The 18,794-nt window shown below is 42.5% G+C and overlaps 1 protein-coding gene across 4 annotated transcripts in view; it reads right to left on the reverse strand.

Moving 5' to 3' along the window:
* Positions 1 to 165: 165 nt before the first annotated feature.
* Positions 166 to 18,794, reverse strand: part of DNAJC6 (DnaJ heat shock protein family (Hsp40) member C6) — a 132,697-nt gene continuing 114,068 nt past the window's right edge. For all 4 annotated transcript variants that reach the window (XM_019528444.1, XM_019528441.1, XM_019528443.1 and 1 more), the window contains 7 exons: positions 14,668 to 14,820; positions 12,169 to 12,237; positions 11,086 to 11,220; positions 9,066 to 9,332; positions 8,435 to 8,580; positions 3,444 to 3,620; positions 166 to 2,462 (listed from right to left, as the gene is read on the reverse strand). In XM_019528444.1, coding sequence (XP_019383989.1) covers positions 2,361 to 2,462; positions 3,444 to 3,620; positions 8,435 to 8,580; positions 9,066 to 9,332; positions 11,086 to 11,220; positions 12,169 to 12,237; positions 14,668 to 14,820 — 1,049 coding nt within the window. In that variant the 3' untranslated portion in view covers positions 166 to 2,360. The remainder of the gene's footprint in view (positions 2,463 to 3,443; positions 3,621 to 8,434; positions 8,581 to 9,065; positions 9,333 to 11,085; positions 11,221 to 12,168; positions 12,238 to 14,667; positions 14,821 to 18,794) is intronic.

The raw sequence follows: 18,794 nt of genomic DNA on the forward strand, positions 1-18,794 counted from the left end.
AGTATAAAACCCTGCAGAAAGCATTTCTATTTGATATCAGTCAATCCCCCACTACAGAAAAATTTGCCGTTTTAAAATCCTCACGTCTCCCTCAAAACTCAGTTTTAAAGATATGAGCCTGGGTATATATTCCCCCTTTACAAGCACAGAAAGGATACCCAAGTGTATTAATTTGAGCTTTTTAATACATATATATACAAATGGTTCAAACCAGTCACATTTCATTGAGTATATACTATATTTACAAAAAATATTACAATAATTTAGTCAAACAGTAAACCTGAACATTGATAAGCTCTGTCACTACCAGATGACAAGAAACATTTTATAGTTAACTAATTCTGAGATACATATGTCCTAATACTTTCATGCATCCATAAAAACATTGGGAATGGTAAATAATCAAAATTTAGTTGGGTAGGATTCCTTCTGCTAGATTATATAAAGTTGAATGAAGGTTTGTATTGTGTGGACATTTGAGTTATCCAGAGCCATTTGCCATGACAGATTTGATACAAAGCCAGTGTCATTTTCATCATATTAAAAAAAAAAAAAAAAAAGTACGTTACATGAATGAGATCTTTTATTATATAGGCATAGGTCACAAGTTCTACAAACGCGAATGAGAAACAAAATAAATCAACAAGTCACAGGAACATGATTCACATTCCAATTATTTTTTAAATAAGACAAGCACATACTGGATCAAAACATTTCATAATATGTTAATAAATAACATCCAATTTGTTACTGTTATCTTGAACATCTGAAGGTCTTTTATATAAAATTGAGACGTTTGGTGGTGTTGCATTGTCAGTTAACAGTAATAAATAATGGACCAATACAACAAAAAGATGACTTTATACAGAAAGCAGTGTACTCCGACATGCTGTCTTTGCAGTAAAAGTTTTGCCACTAGAAAATTAAAATGTAAGTTTCATAAACAAAGAGTGGATTGTCTTTAAAAACACACATTTTACAGAGATTTTCACACCGGATAGAGACCCTTCTTGTTACTGAATCAATATGGAAGGAGGCCTTGCTGCCCATCCTCTGCATAAACCGCACTGTCAAAGTTAAAGCAGATACGAAGCACTGGTTTCAAACAAACAAACAATCAAACTGTTGTTTTAGTTACTCTACAAGGGGAGAAAATAAGAGATCCTGGGTGAAAGCATAAAGTTGGTCTTGTAACTAAGTTACAAGACTTCTACTTTAAATCATAGATGCCTCTTGAAGTTATTGCTTTGGACCAATACAGCTTTAAAAATTAGCAGATGTCACTCTCGGTAGCTCAAGGACCAGACAAATTCCATGCGGAGCTGAACGAACTCGCACACTAGGGTCTTACCAAACAAAGCTGTAACAGAAATGTAACCAGCCAAGAGCTTTTGCCCAAGCGCTGCGGAAGAAAAAAAACAAACTTTGAACAGTTGGCTGGACTGAATAAAACCAGAGGGATGTAAATGGATTAAGAGTCTTAACATTCACAGAGGAAACCAACTAATCTAGGAATTTCCTAGAGCAGCATGACTGACACTTTATTTAAATATTAAGTGCGTCTTAGAAAGTGCAGTGCGCATTCACTTTTACGGGTGTGGAATCCTCTTCTGCACCTATTCAATTCACCATTTCCCAAACAAGACATTTTGAACTTATTCAGACAAGGACAATGTCAAATACTTGCTCGTCTAATTTGAATTATTCGCTGTGATGCTATAGCCATTTTGCTGCCTTGTTGTAGTTCTAATATGAAGTTTAGCACGGTACTATGCTTTAAACAGCCGTAAGTTGCCATAGAGTTATCCAGTGCTCAGCCCTGCTTTATTCAAGGATAATCATACAAGCAGTTAGAGATGCACTTAGAAGCAAATCATTGGATTGGAGCAATTAAGTTTGGAAAAACTGTTCCAAAACCTGAGCTTTGACAGTTGGACCCTTATCCATCTTAAGTGGGCTCAATTGCAGCGTTGTCTTTCAAATCATCTAAGATACAGCTGACTTTTTCATTTTACATGCCTGAAACAGGACAATTCCACCTTCCCTCCCACCCCCAAAACATCGCTCCCCTCACCCTAACCTCATTCTAAAAAGAAAAACCCTGGGTTTTAGAAGAAACTGTAGCTATGTGACTCCCATTAGGAACCATGGCAAGAATTCCTCTGTGCTTTCAGGATTCTCGTTACAATTATGAGGAAACCTCAGTTTTGTTCTTCCTGATAAGTATTAGGCTCACAGGTTATTCTTTCAACTTCAGAATTTTCAGCCTGAATTTGGTTTATCTGTGAAAATCTCAAGAGTTGTGACAAGAGACTATACAAGCACTAGCACAGATCCGCAGCAGAGACCGAGACAGTATGTCAATACAGGGGTTTTTGACCCTGGTTTTCAAATTCTGACCAGGCATCATTAAGCTCCATGAATATCATCTTTGCATATTGTTCATATGGCTGCCCTGTAGCCTAGAAGACAAACAAAATAGTAAGTAAGACACAAACTATATATATACAATCACCATTTAAGCGAACTTGTTTAAGCAGTTAGCCATTTACTTAAATACCTGACGAGCTGCTCTTTGAAGAGAACTGCCTGCCTTTATGAGATGGCTCTCCATCTACAGCTGAACCAGTTTTGTGGCCTTTCAGCTTCTCCACAGCCTTTCAGCATACTAAGGTTCCTCAGAGCAAAGAGCCCTGCACCCCCAGGGAAAGAATGAGGGTTTTAAGCTTCAAGTTTGAGCAAGGTTGCTAAAACTGGCCTCTCTTATATGCAAGAATAGAAGCAGCAGCCTTGTCCTAGAAGCCTCACTTCAAAGATGGGCGTGTGAACTGCATCCTGCCCCATCTCAACCCCATTGCTGCAAGCCCAATGTTGGAGAAAACTCCAAGCTTCTGTGCTCTCAAAGATGGAAGCATAACCTCTCCAGCTTTCACAGGCTGCCAGCACAAGTGCAACGTGGCAAATTTGAACCTCATGTCTACTGTCAGACTGACAGCCTGGGCTGAGATCCTTCCCATTTAGAGAAGAGAAAAGAAATCCCTTAGACAAGTTCCTCCAACATAATTTCCATCATAAATTAATGCTTTGAGGCAGCATGATAAATGCTAATCATATAGACAAAGTCAGACATGATCAGATCATTTGTCTTAAAGTAAGAATGAACCAGAGCCTTACATATGAACACCCTCACATCTTGAAAAAGTTTGTACCCAGTATGAACTGGGAGCGGGGGGAAAGGGAAGAGGGAGCCACATGAGCAGGTTCATTTAAAAGGGATTGGCTTTTCAAGAGTTAAGATTCAGTCAAATTGCATAAAAGTTTTGTTACTGAATGGTTTGCATTAGTTAAGCATTAACATCTTATGCCAATATCTTCCATTTGCATTTGGTTTTCATGTGAAAGTTTTAGACAAAACAGAAAAAAAAACCCCCATACATACTTACTTTGTCGGGATGAACAACAAGCACCGCCTTCCGATAGATCTTTTTCACTTGTTCTGGAGTTACAAGATCTGCCATGCTAACAGGTTTCCATTTAGTCTCCCCAGCCCATAAGACTGTGTGCATTGTAGACAGCAGGGCTCTTATGTTTCTCTCTTTCCCTTCAATCCATTCTAGAATCTGGCAGGGGAAGGAGGAGGAATTAAACACACACGCAAAGAGGGATTTCTCAACAAGAACATAAAGCTGGTAAATCATAAATTAGATACTGAAGCTGTAAATACTCCTTTCCACCCTCCATTCTTTATGTACAAGTCAAAAGTTTCCTAGCAGCTCTTCCACACTTGCCTCCAGGTTTTAGGAAATACTGGAGGCACAATCTTACTAAAAATAGTCCCATCACAACATAAGGCAGTTATATTTTTATAATAAAACAAGAAGGTGACTGGAAGCCTTAACATCTTTTAAAGTTTGAGGAAACCAGGGGATTAAGTCTTACTTATCCATTTTTTGATGGATGGAGTGATTTTCTGAACATGCTTCTAACCCCCACCTATATCAAAAGCATCATTGTTTATAATTTACCTGACAAATAGGATTTTTGAACTCAAGCGTGTCAAGATCTTCAGGGTCACGGCAGTCCATTAGGGCAGTTTTACCATGTTAAACCCAAAGGCTGCTTGCAGATGTTTAATTAAAAAACAAAAACAAAACCACAACAACCCTGTGCACTTTACCAGCAGCAGCAGCACATTACTTCAACCTGGCTCTGCAGCATCTGAGCTGGGATGAAGTACCGCAGGCACTCAGATAGATTTGTGACAATTCAGTGCACAATGATATAGGGTTTTTTGCCATCAGGTTAAGAAAAGATATTGCTATATTTTAGCATGCTAGTTTACATGGAAAATGCAACAACATGACTTTCAGAAGTCAGATCATACATCGATATAACCAGTGTTGGTTCCCACCCTTGCACCATTCCATTTGTCTTCTGTTCTACTTTATTCCTCTTTTTTCTAGATGGAAATTGAGAGATGTAGCATTTACTCTTTCTTCTAACACACCTCTCTTACAACCGGTACCTCCAGAAACAGATTCTACTGGATAACAGCCCAAGGGGCAAACAGCCCAGGCTAGAAGAAGTTGACAGATGCTTACAATGACTCAAACTGTTGCTAGAGTCAGTTCTTTGGTGTTAAAAACTCAGCTTGAGTGACAGTGAGACTAGATTTAGGCAGGACATGGTGGACCTGCTTAGTGCCTACTACTGCTTTGATCATGGTAGGGAGTACTGTAGCAGAGTGGGTGATGCCCACACTATCCACTGAAGCAGAAGTAATGCAACTTCCTAGTGCTACCCACCAGTAAGCGTACAGGTTCACCACCACACTAGCTCGTTTCTGGCAGACAGCATGCACTTCACAGCCCCGGTCATAAATCAGTGCAGAAAAAACAAATAAAAGGCTTCATTCCAAGGAACTTGCGATTCAAGGCTAAAACAAGAGGCAGATGAACACAGGGAGACCGGAAAACAAAATGTTATAGGCATCCATGCCAAGATCACCCACAAGAGTAGTATGAAGCCTAGTTTCAATGGTGGTTTTGGGTGGAGGTCTTCATTCAATAGTTTTCTAGGATATTACTCAGACTGGAAAGTTATTGGATGAAAAAAATATATATATTTTACCACTTCTGTCCTAGACAGGATAAGAGTTGGATTAACTACATGGACAAGAACAAACACCATTAGTCCCTAGAGCATCCATGTAACTCTTCTGGACATAGATCTTTTATAGTGTGCTGGCATTTTGCCTCCACTTAAAAAAAGAGAGAGAGAGAGAGAGAGTCTGCACAGGTCCAGGTCCAGATGTGTAGCAATGAAGTCAGACCGTGCACAAAGGCAATCTTCTTCTTAATCCTAACATACTATCAGTTCTAGGATGGACTTTTCCATTTTTTGTAGGCAAATAGGTAGGAACTACCGTACCTTCAGTATCTTCATCAGTGACCTGGAAGATGGCATAGAGTGCACCCTCAACAAGCTTGCAGATGACACCAAGCTGAGGGAGTAGTAGATATGCTGGAGAGTAGGGCTAGGATTCAGAGAGACCTCAACAAATTGGAGGATTGGAACAAAAGAAATCTCATGAGATTCAGTAATGACAAGTCCTGCACTTAGGAAAGAGCAATCCCATGCACTGGTACAGGCTGGGGACAGACTGGCTAAGCAGCAGCTCTGCAGAAAAGGATCTGGGAGTTACAGTGGACAATAAGCTGAATATGAGCAACCAGCGTGCCCTTGTTGCATAGGTTAGTGACATACTGGACTGCATTAGTAGGAGCAATGCCAGCAGATCAAGGGAAGTGATTCTTCTCCCCCATTCAGAGTACTGTGTTCAGATTTGGGCCCCCAACTGCAAAAGGATATGGAAAAGTTGAAGAGAGTCCAGTGGAAGGCAACAAAAAATGGTTAGGGGGCTGGAACATGCAACTTGTGCACTGAGGGAACTGGGCTCATTTAGTTTAGAAAAGAGTGGACTGTGGGGGGAGGCAGGGATTTAATAGCAGCCTTCAGCTACCTGAAGGGTGGTTCCAAAAACTGGACCAGGGATAGGCAACCCCCGGCCGCCAGAGTGTGACACGTGAAGGCATTTTGCTTGGCACGCACATCTCGGGGCAGACAGCAGCAAAAGGGTCTGGGGCTGCACTGCCACAGTAAGGATCAGGCCCCTCACGGCTCCCATGCCATCTGCCCCGGCATGACAACAACATCTTACATGTTGATGTTGCAGGTATTTTTGGCACTGTTCCCAAAAATGTTGCCAACCCCTAAGCTAGACTGTTTTCAGTGGTGGCAAATGACAGACGAAGGAGCAATGGTCTCAAGTTGGGGCAAGGGAAATTTACATTAGATATTAGGGGAAAAAACTCTCACCAGGAGGGTAGCAAAGCACTGGAACAGACTACCCAGGTGGCAGAATCTCTGTCCTTGGAGGTTTTTAAGACTCAGCTAGACAAACCTTGGCTGGGATAATCTAGTTGGGAATGATCCTGCTTTGAGAAGGGGGTTTGACTAGGTGACCTCCTGAGGTCCCTTCCAATTTAATTTTCTATGATTAAATTGGAAGTTGGGTAGCTTTTCTATTAAAAAGCTACCCAACCCCAGTCTCAGCACAGATATACAAAGTTTATGACTACTTTTCTAGATACTGTATTCTAGTAGTGGAATCAAAGGCAAGACCAGGGAAGTGGAGCCGCCGTGCTCCATAATTCAGAAGGGTAAGAGCCATTTCTGGGAGCATAACCCGTCAAAAAATTAGGTCTTCCCAATTCTTTCCAAAGAGCAGAAGTACAAAGGCTGGCCATAAAGTTGTTTTAAACATTTGAAGATTTGGTCTTAAAGACTTCCCTTCCACTGACTAACTAGAAATTTAATCTAGTAGTTAAAATAAATTACACATGGCCTAGACAGTTTCTCAGCTTTTGCCAGTTTAATGCCTAATACATATTCCTATTACTGTGAAAGAAAAAAAGGAAATAGTTTAATTACTCTGACACAGATAACTCACTGAGGTTACATACAGAAGAGGAAGAAAAAAAAAGAGAGCCAGGGACCATGGGGGTTGGAAATCAGTAGTAATTTCAATTGTTATACAAGTCACTGGTGGGAAGACAAATACTGCATACTTTAAAGAGAAAAACCATGCATGTTACTAAAATAGTGTATCCTATGGATCGGTATGGGGTTTTACACAATTAGCATGAAGAACATCCAACCAGTTGCAATCAGTGACTTAGTGTCCAACATTTGTGCTCCAGCCCCACACCTGTCCCAAAGCCTACCACTACAGTTTTGACACTCATATTCTGTCAAGACTGCTTGGCTTCTGATTGAGCTGTAACTCTTTTTGTAACTGCAGATGGCTACAGATTTAGTTTCTGACCTGGTATTTCCAAGCCCAGATGAGATGTTGGCATTCAATCCATAGAGGGAGTGAGAGGAGAAAGAGATTCAGTAGAGAACTAATGCAACCCTGAACTGGCAGACTACAGCACTAGTACTGATGAGCAACTGCCTTGTTTTTCATGGACTGATCAAAACCACACACACACACAACAAGATGGGAGTCCAGAGGTGCAGGAATATTCAAGGGATGTTCTCTCCCTTGAAGAACTGAACTGAAGAATGTCTGCTACTGAACACTATCAAGCTGCCTCCTTCCCTCATAAATGTGCATTGAGAAGATGGAATAAAACTTGTTTCTAGTTACGGAACAAGTTTGACAAAAGAACAGATAGAGCACACTGCACTGGATTGCTTTGGTTCAAAGATATTTGGACAGATGTACTACGGAGCAGCTTTTTTAGGAATAGTCACTCTAGGGAAGCTATATACAAAACATTTTGGGAGATATCAACTATAAATTTTAAGATTGTGGTACTGGCAAATACCAAGTTTGATGGTGGGTCAGAGCTGATCAGCTCTTTCCATGCAAGTGTTGGTGGTGCCTCTTTACGCAGGAAACTTACACCCCCAGCTAGAAAGATTTTGTTGTTGTCTTAAATTAAGCAGTAATAATTCAAGCCTTTACCTATGGAGGTTGCTGGTTTGAACCTCAATGTGTTTGCTAAAGATGGCAGCTATTGTTATGGAACGTGACTAGAAAATTAGGTGGGCTCATGAGACTGTACTTAAATGCAAATCCACTAGAGAGAGAGTTTTAGGGTAGAAGCTCAGCTAGGCAACAGTGTTCAATGCAGCATATTTATATAGCCTGGGGTCCAGGAATGCAACAGCTTAAACCAGAAGAAGATTAATGGTTTCTGGCATCAGGGGGTTTGATAGGTTAGCCCTATTTGTCCTTAACATTCAAGAAAAAAAAAAATCTCTACAAGTTCAGTATTTAAATGCAATCCCCATTTGACAATGGATTTCCCTCTTAGCAATGTCTGCACAATTCTCAAAAATGAAAAAGCCACACACAACTTACTTTTAACTTTTCAGGGTCCATCTCCTTGGCCATTTCTTCTTTTCTCATCTCAGCTATTGTTCTGGGTCCCTTTTTGTCCTTGTGGGCATTAAAGCCTTGACCAGATAACAGGTCTTCAAAATCAGCAGACACTTTTGGTTTCGAGTCTTAAAAATTAAAAGACCAAAGCTCTTTACTTGCAAGAAATAAATGGATAAGTAGACATCACCTTCCTCACACTGCCCACCAAAGCAACGTTCTTATACAATGACTAGCTTTTTCATTCTGATAAGTAATCTCTATTTTGGTTTCATCTTCTCCCCAGCCCTCACCAAACGCTAAAAAAAACAACTTAGACTTTCAGGAGGGTTGATAATATCTAGGGTCAAGTTTCCAGTGTCCCAAGCACTCAAGTGAAAAGAAAACGCTATCGTTCTGGCCATTTTTGTAACTGTGGCTGCAGCTTCTCAATACTACAAAGTCTCATAATTGTTATTTCCTCAGAAAGCAAAAAAAAAAAAAATGTAGCTACCCCATAAGATCATGAAAGAATCAATTTGGAGAATGTGCTCCAACCCAAAGCAGTTCATCTGTTTTTAATTGAGCTACATTAGCACCATTAATTGTTGGAAGCCAAACATTAAAAGCTCACCAGAATTGGCCATTCCTTTTCCACGGTCATTTTGACTGCCAGGCATTGCTGAAAAACTCACATTGTAGTTGGGCCTGTTCTGGGGAGAAGAATGTGGCATGCCTGGCTGGGGCTTGGTCTGCGATTGCTGCCAGGAGTAGCCAGGACCTTGCTGCCAGCTGCCACCACCCATTGGCTGGGGAGATGGCTTCTGGGGAGAACCCATTGGAGGGAATCCTCCACTTAGTCCTGTTGGAGTGGTGGGTTTGCTAGCAAATGAAGCACCACCTACAATATAAGGACAGAAGGTTAGTAACTTGTTCCAGTCAACTGGGCACTGGCTTTTAAATCAGACAACTGGGGTATGTTTCCAACTCAGTCATTAATCTGTTGCAAGACCTTGAGCATCTACCTTGACCTTTGTGCCCATTTTCCTTTTTTCAGCCCTTTTGTTTCCAAGCTCAGAGACAGGTCTTGTCCTTTGGTAAGTTTGCATAGGGTCCTATTAGGTTTGCTGTACTTAGTTGCCCTCCAACCAACAAAAGAACACATAGCCCCCAATGTGCTACCTATGCCTTACAATTGGAAACCACTGTTTCTCGTGGCTAATATATGTGGCACCCGTTTTACTAGATGCTTTTCTAGACTAGATTCAATAGATGCCACTTGTCTATGGACAAGAGCCAAGTCTTATAAGCTGCAATACTGCAAAGTCCTCTATACTACCAAAAATAGTTAGTTTTTGATGTATAAGACAGGCTTGAGTGTATATAAGCATAGCTGGGTCAAGTTCATGTGACCGAAGAATTTTAACTCTACTGGACATTTAAAAAAAAAAAGTACATATATTGTGGATTCTGAGGGTTTGTTTCTTTTTAATCCCTACCTCTCCGCTGCAAATTCAGCTAAAGAAAATACCACGTTAGCATCTCTTACATGATGCCTGGTGCGTTCTATGTTTTCCTCCTGTAGGGAAACTAGCAATCCAGCAGAGGGAACTGGGAAACCTAATTCCAGAACCATGCTGATACTGATGCAGATGAGGAAACAAAACATCAGATAAAGCCATGTCATCCTGTGCTCTTCAAAAAGCAAGTTATAAGAAAAAAAAAATGCTGTGTTCTTCTTCCACTGAGATAAGAAGTTGGAGAATGAAAAATGTACTCAGCTTCTTACAACCTGAACTGGGAGAAGTTAGCTTCTTACAACCAAAACCTAAACTCAGCTCATTTGGGGAGATAACCCTGCTGGGAACACTTGTCTGGAAGGATACTGTGCTGTCACTGGTAGCCAGGCACCGATTAGGTGTGCGCGTGCGTGTGGGCAGTCTAGGCCCAACCCTTAGAGGAGACATGCATGGAACAGCAAGTCAGAGGCAGAGCAGTATATGACATGGGGTGGTGTTAGTGCAAACCTTACAGTTGCTCAAGGCTCTAGGGTGTTCAAGTGTCCTCATTATGTTATGGATTATGGCTTTGCGTAGTTGTCTGCTAAAAGAGAAGCCCAACACTGAACTTTGCATTGGGACCCTAGAAGTTTGATCTCCCTGCCGATCACCTGGGAAGAAGTATCAAAGTCTAGAAAGAGGAAACAGCTTAAGAGGCAGAATTCCAGGGGCTCCAAAATGCTTCTGGAGGTCAAAAGAAAAAGAATTGGTTCACCCCAACCCTACTCAAACCCAATGGCAACAAATCTTTAACCTCTTTCCCCACTCCGATATACACACAGGACACCAGCTCTTCAAGTTAAAACCTAAAGCCAGGCTGTTGGCAAGTAACTTCAGCCTTGTGCTGTTATACCTTAGAAGCTCATGTAGTCTGAGGTCAAGTCCTGACCGACTCTTCAGAAAGCTCAGATAAGCCTTAGCTTTACATAGCTGTGAAGAATCTGGCCTCCTTCCCCTCTTAGAATTGGTTTACAAAAGCAGCCTCAAGGTGCAAGCATGGCAAACTGATGCAATCTGCCTTAAATACCTAGTTACTCATCTTCTTTCCTCAAAGCTGACCAACTACATGGCTTTATCATTAAAAAACAAGCAAACCTGCTAAACTTGCACCAAGAGTCCCCAAATCAGCAAATGGATCCAGAGTTTGTGGCTTAGGCTGATGAGTCGGAGTGCTATGAAGGGAACCCGTAGGACTGGTAGCAGCTGACTTGCTTCCCATACTTCGGCCACCTGGAAAAAGGAAAGTGAAGAAATCCCATTTTTAATATAAACAGCTCCATTGCGTTAGTGTGAACACTGAGTGAATTGTGCTTGTGCGCTGTATACGCAGAGCACCCTAATCTTATACTTTCTGCTTTGAAAAACAAAAGGTTCCAAAACGCTGACCACACTCACCTACATTCGAGATGCTTCTTTTACACACCAGCCGTGCAAAAGCATGGTTAGACAGGAAAGACACCGTGCTCGGACTGCTTCCACAGCAATTGTGAGATTGTAAGCAAGCAATGAAGCAAGATGCTTCAGAGGCTAAAAGCTTAGAGTTTGTTTTGTGTAGTGGCTTTTGAAGACTATGATTTTGCTAGAACAGTCTTACTGTAGTGTGTTTCTCTAACCTAGATATCAGAACACACAGCTAGGTCTCTAGAGTGTTTGGAGTTGACACTTCATTTGGCTGCTTGAGAAGGTTGCAAAGTTTCCTAGTTTCTGTTCAAAATCAAGGCCTCATTTAAGCCAAGACCATTCACACATCAGTGTAACTGAAAACCAAGGTCTTATTTGAGATGTTAAATACTGCAGAAGCTATGCTCACTTCTCATAATGCCCTTTTTTTGTGTGTGTGCATAAGTTGGGTAGAAGATAACACAACCTCTCCATGCTGTGAAAGTGTTTGCACAGCTCTTTGTTTACTCTAACTAGGAGTTTCAATTCTGTCCTCTTCAAAACTGACAGCTATTTCAGGTGCTTAACATCCCTCGTGTGCAGGAAGCATGCTTCCCCTGCCCCGCCTAGATTTCTAATACGTCCTCTTCTGAATCAAGGAACCTTAGCTGCTTTTGCTCCACCAGTGCAACAAGGCAAGTATTGTATTGTATTGGCAAACAGAAAAAGAACCAGTTTTCCCTATATCCTCTCCCCTACCTACCAACTCATCTTCATAGGCGTTTGTAACATACCAACCTGGCTTACTGGGCCAGTCCCAGCCCCCTGAAACATCTGGTTGTATAGAAACAGTTGGTGTACTAGATGCTAAAACAGAAAAGAAAAAGAGGAATGTATCAAGGAATGAATTAAAGCAGCACTATAACCCAACTTCCAAAGAATAAGAGAAAGAGCCCAAAACCATGATTTTCAAGATGGTTTTCACTACCAAATGGCCAATGGGGCACAAGTAATTTATTTATTACAAACAGCTATTAGAAGTCTAACCTTTTTCTTTGAGCCACCCCATGACATTTTGTGAGTGAGGCAAACAGACCTAAGCATTTCATGTTATTCCATTGTACGCACTACGTATTTTTCTACAGCCCTCTCTGCTTTGGTTAAAGACTGTACAGAGTCATTGTGACCACCTGTTAGGATCTTCAACTGAACACCTGCAGCAATTGAGCACAGGCCAATTCAGTCAGTTTGCCCTTGGTTTTTTAGAAATTAAGAAGTGCACCTGTTTTAGTTGCCGATCACAGAGAATCTCTGAAACAGTTCAAATGATGTCCAAAAAACCCTGTAGAGCTATACTGCACAGGAATGGTGGGGAGAGAGGAAAAAGGTGCAAAATTACAGCATGATACACAGCAGGTACCTTTTCTACAGCTAGAAAATGCCAACAGTGAAATGCTGTTTAAAAAAAGGGCATTTTTGGGATTTGTTCAATCCCAAATTTTAAATAGGGTGGCAGGATGTCAACTAAAATTTTCACACAGGGTCAAGTGGAGAGGCATAGCATTTGAAACATTATGCGTTTTGAAAAGTTTAACAGTAGCATTTCAGCTGCAGACAGATACAGCCCCGTCTCAATTCTCTCAGCTGGAGAGTTTCAAGAATTGCCAGGGCTGCCCACAGCAACATGCTCTCCAGCCAGGGGACTGTGGCAACCTACAGCTCACCACCCTGAAGGGTAAAAGGGAACTGGTAGAAAAGAGCAACACACAGGGGGATGCTGGAGGACTTGACCCACCATACAGACATAAGAAGTTAGATTTAAAAAAAACCAAAACAAAAAACTATGGGCTATCATATTTGGTTATGCAAAAGTGATTTATCCCACACATTTGTCTGAATATTGGCTTTCTGGAGGGTTTCAAAGTCATTCGAAAAGTTTCAAGTATTACCTGTGTCTGCTCCTTAACTTGGACCCAAGAGATCAGGATCTTTCTCCGTTTTAAAAAAGGCTCATCATCCTCACCCTCTTCCCCCCAGCACCCTCCCCACTATAATCCCTTCCATAATTCTAGAAAGCAGTCTGTATTACCCATCTTCTACTCCTCAGAGTTCGTTCCCTATCATCCCATTTCCTCCCTGGGCTCTGGTAGCTTTTCCAACATTGGGAATGAAGATACAATTGAGATGCTGCATTTGATGTGTAAGGAATAACTGGTGTGGGACTTGACAGATTTGCACAGGTCTGAGCCACTGTCACACTGCGTTTTAGTAAAAGAAACTGAGGGCACCCCACTATTCCAAACCAAGCATTCAGATTTCAGTAAAACATTTGGTGCTCTTGAGGATAGTGCCAAAAAGTACTGAAACAAAAACAGAGCAAAGAAAAAGGGGTCACCACATTTATGTGGAGAGAGAGCAGGAGATTCTCTCTCAATAAGGAGTGCATATAAATATCACACCAACAAAAGATTTTTCTTGAATGCAGCATAAACAGATAGTTAGCTTCCTCGACCGAGGTTACTCACCCTCTTCTGCCCAAGTCTTCTGTTATTTCTAGGCCCTAATAAATTCAGTTTAGTACACTATAGAGTCAAGAGGGAATTTAAACTTCTTTCATTAGTCCAGTATGCTCTAAGTGGGACCAAAATACCTTAGTCAAAATTAAAACACCCAAATTTAGTCCAAGCCAAGATAATGCCAGATATTTAAGAATCACTTCTTATAATTTTGCCTTTCCTCCTACCGTGCCCTGCCTTACTTGCATGAGTTTCTGAAGTTTGAGGCGTGTTTCAGTCAGGGGAGGCTAAAAATCCTCAGTATGAATTGGCTCAAAGCTAACTATTTGACAGCTCTTGCACCGAAAAAGTGAATAATATGGATGTGGGCTGAAGCTTAACCAAAAGACTGATGCTTTGACTAAATACCAAGGGACCTATGGTTTCTTTTGCAGCCTTAATGGGCTGTGCCTTGTTTAAATACAATTGGTGGTAATTCAAGTGAGACCTCAAGCACATGAGCACAACAGCAGGGACCACCATTTAGTGGTCTTTTATTCATGTACACAAATAGCTTGTTAGTTAAATATTAATTGCTAGTGCGACAGAACTTTCTTAACCATACTTCAGATTATGAATAAGCCGAAAGACTAGAGACTGAAAGCCCTTTCTACTCTCCAGCAGGCAGCCACGGTTTAGTGTAATTGTTTAAGGGATAAGTACATGCTTGTTCCCAACGGCTTGCTCTGGCATTTGAAAGGGGATGTAGTGTAAGTGCAATGCAAGACATTGAGCTCCTTACCCATCTGAAAAGGATCACTGTGTACTGTTGGTGAAGGACTTCTTGTTGCTTGAAGGAAAGGATCACCGGTGACATTTGATGAACCAAGAAAAGAACCAAGCAGATCTGGACCAGGCTGCTTAGGGCTAGCTCCAAATGGGTCAAATGTTGTTGCTGTAAAAATGCATGCGTGTCATTTTCTCCTGATCATACCAAGCTTACCCCAACACCTACCACAAGCCGTGCAGTCAGGGAAAGAAACTCTCAACCAACATTCATTTCACCAGGGCATACAAGTATTCCAGTCAAGTTCTGCAGAACGTAGAACTAGCTGTAGGCTACGACTGTGGCAACAGATGCAGATCCCATCTGTCATATCCAGGGAAGATAACAGCTCCTAGATTTCAGCAGTAGTAGGAAGCATGTAAGAACTGGGACTCGAATGTTCTGCAAGTAACAGATGGGGACAGTCCCACAACTGGAAGTAGCATATAGCTCTCCCCTGCCTGCAACTGGAGGTCTCCAAGATTAGAAAGGTGGAGGCCAGGTCTACACAGCAAGCGTACTGTGGCACACACCAAACAAACCATGCTATTGCTTTTTCACAGGCCACCTTCTAAACAAAGCACTATAGCCACATCTGCACATGACTATTATGGGTGGGAGGATGATGCCAATTATCCTGTTGCCATGTTAAATCAGCCCACATTTACAAATGAAAAAAACTCACCCTATAGTAGTGCCTTCAAGACCCCTACATTGCTCCACACAGTTTTCCCCCTGCAACAGTTCCTGCGGTTTCCCCACTGCTGAACTTCTTCCAATTTAAGAGGCAGCCCATGCAGAGCAGCATGGCATTGCTGGGGAGGGGGGAGTTGCTGTACAACAGGATAAGTTGACTATATAGATATGGCCTTTAATATATACTACCATCTTTCCTGTATGTATGAAGTTTCCTTTCCCTACCTGGTACCCAAAACTGGAGGTCAGCTCTTGCATAAGCTTCATTTTTGGTATCTGTGTAATCCATGGCACTGGGTATTTAAAAACACTACCCTCCCTGAATCCACAGGTTTACTGCTAACTCTTAGGAATACTGAGAGAGAGGACACAGCACCAGCAATGTTCAGACAAAGCTACCATAAATATTGTGGATGTAAAAGATTAGGGAAGACCACTTGCAGCTCTGTGCACTGCATGCTTAGGAAATCATTTGGCAGTACCAATACTTGTGTTTCTCAATTCTCTTTTACTGGTTTCTGGTGCCTTCCACATCAAATGCAAGCTCTTGTTCTTGTTTTCAGGGCTCTGCCCTCTCGTATCCCTCTCCTCTTAGCATGGGTATGAGCAGGGGGTGAAGCATAAGTCCTCTTCTTAGCAGAATGACTGTCTTTACCACACAAAGTCACTCCCACTAGCTCTCCCTTCCATTACCTCACCCACGGCCTCATCTTTAAGTCTCATGTACACCACAGACAAATCACAACAAGTGACTCGCAATGAGAGCCCTGCTCAGAAGTAATCCTGCTGGTGTCTACATGCATTAGTAAATGAAGCTTCCTTCTAGACTTGGAGCACTAGTTTCCTTTAGTGTAATCTAGGGGTGCTCTAACCCTAGCCCGCAGCCCAAATGGGATCCCAGAAGCCATGGCATCTGGCTTGTGGGGCTCCCCATGTGTTAGAAAATTTGGTGGTGGCAGAGCAGTGGCCAGAGAGGAATTTGATACCCTCCCTTGCTGCCAAATTCTCAAGCTCTGTGCGCCAGAACAGAGCTAGACCATGCCTCCCTCCTCTCCCCAACACTCATCAGGCCACCGGCTGGATCCAGCACACAAACAGACCAGGCACAGCCCATCCTGGGAAAACAGGGTTAACACCACTGATCTAGTAGGCTTTCAGGATCTTCTGGAATGGTTTGTAATGCAACAAAACACAATAGGTATTTTACTGGCACTAACTGTAGCGCTATCAGAGACTTGGCTCATCTTTCACACTGAAGATACAGCTTACATACCACGTCAATAAAAAACACCTGTGGCAAGTGATTTTATTAACCAATTATTTGCCAAGATAACTTGGGAAATTCACTACCAGAAAGTCATTGCAGATCAAAAAAACTTCTTGAAATGATTCTTGTTCAGCACAGGGAAAGAAAAAGAAAAACCCCCTCAGACTTCAAGGGTCTCCTAGACACCCCCACCTCCACCTCCACACACACACTTCACAAGTAGGTATGCAGAGCCCCGGACCAGCTCCTTCAAACTTGCAGTCAAGTTAGGCCAGTAATTTTAGTTCTGTAAGCTCATAACTGGCAAGTCTGACCAAACTATTTCTTAGGTACTTTGGTATCTTCCCGTCTACCTCTGTCCCTCAGCACTTCCTTCATAGCATCTCTTCACTTACCCCTCCAACCCCCAAACAAGTGCAGTCTTACTCCAATTAGGTCTTATGCTCAGCCAACAAGGAAGCTCCTGCATTCTGTTTCCAGTCTAGATAGTCTGCCTTGCACATTTAAGCAGTCAAAAGAGAATCTCTCAACCAATATTTGCCTGCTGAAAGCACGAGAGGCGCATGCATGTGTCCATAGGATAGAGGTGGATCAGAACAGAAACCCCAACTGACAGAAGGCTCAGATCCAGACTGCTACATACATCTATCTATATCTACCATAGGCCAATCTCATCTCCTTCTGTGAACAGGTAACTTGCCACTTGGATAAGAGAGAGACGGTCAACATTATATACATAGACTTCCAAAAGGAACATTATATACATAGACTTTGATCTGGTATCCCATGATGTTCAAGAGAAAGTTGGAGGATTGTCGGCTTAACCATGAGACAGTTAGGTGGGTAGGAAGCTGGCTGCAGGGTAGGATCAGGAGAGTTCTAATAGACGGATCTGTCTCATCCTGGTGAAAAATGGCCAGTGGTGTCCCTCAGGGGTCCGTGCTTGGTCCAATGCTTTTCAACATCTTTATCAATGATTTGGATGTGGGGGTGAAGAACTCACTGGCCAAGTTTGCGGATGACACCAAGTTATGGGGGACTGTGGTCACGCTTGAAGATAGGCTGCAGATACAGGGAGACCTAGACAGGCTGGCAAGTTGGGCAGATTGAAACCAGATGAAGTTCAACATTGAACAGTGTAAAGTGCTCCATCTGTGGACGAACAATCCCCAACATACTTACAGGCTTGGTTGCACCAATTTGACTAGTACTATGACTGAAAAGGACCTAGGGGTGATAATAGACCATAGTATGAACACGAGCTGTCAGTTCAATGCTGTAGCCAGCAGAGCAAACAATACTCTGGCATGTGTCAACCGATGCATCTCAAGTAAAACCAAGGAAGTGATTCTTCAGCTTTACTCAGCACTGGTGAGACTGCAGCTGGAGTACTGCATCCAGTTCTGGGCACCACACATCAACAAGGATGTGGAAAAGCTTGAGAGAGTCCAGAGAAGAGCCACCCATATAATCAGAAACTTGCAAGGCAAGCCATAAGGAAAGGGCGAGGGACTTGGGCCTCTTCAGCCTGAAAAAGAGAAGGCTGAGAGGGACCTGGTAGCAGCTGACCGCTACATCCAGGGAATACATCAAGGGCTCAGCAAGCAACTGTTCACCAGGGCACCCGTGGGGAAAACCCAAGAGTAATGGCCTCAAACTCCTAGAAGACCATTTTAGGCTTAACTCTAGGAAAAACTTCTTCAAATCAGGGTGTCCAGACTGTGGAGTAAGCTCCCTCCAGCAGTGGTGGCAATCACCTACCCTGGAAAGCTTCAAGAGAAGACAGGATGGTCACCTTGCTGGGGTCACCTGACCCCAGTCATCTTTCCTGCCTAGTGCAGGGGGGCTGGACCCAATGATCTTGTGAGGTCCCTTACAGTCTATGAATAGCACGTAGGTATGTGTGTGGATATGTGGGAGGGGGTAGGGGTTGGCTGGGGTGTGTGGGTGCATGTGTATGGTGGGGTGCACATGTGGAACTCATTCTGTGAGCACATACACACCCTCCCACTCCTGGCCCTGGGGTACCAGCAACGGCACTGTGCTCCCACAGTCCAGTGATGCAGCTGGGGACCACGTGGTACTGGAGCAGCAGGCAAGCATACAGGGAAGCAGTGAAAGCTGTAGCAGGCAGAGGTTT

Source organism: Gavialis gangeticus, unplaced genomic scaffold (genome assembly GCF_001723915.1).
Source record: "Gavialis gangeticus isolate Ggan-Ray unplaced genomic scaffold, GavGan_comp1, whole genome shotgun sequence".
In the NCBI taxonomy this organism is placed as follows: domain Eukaryota; kingdom Metazoa; phylum Chordata; order Crocodylia; family Gavialidae; genus Gavialis; species Gavialis gangeticus.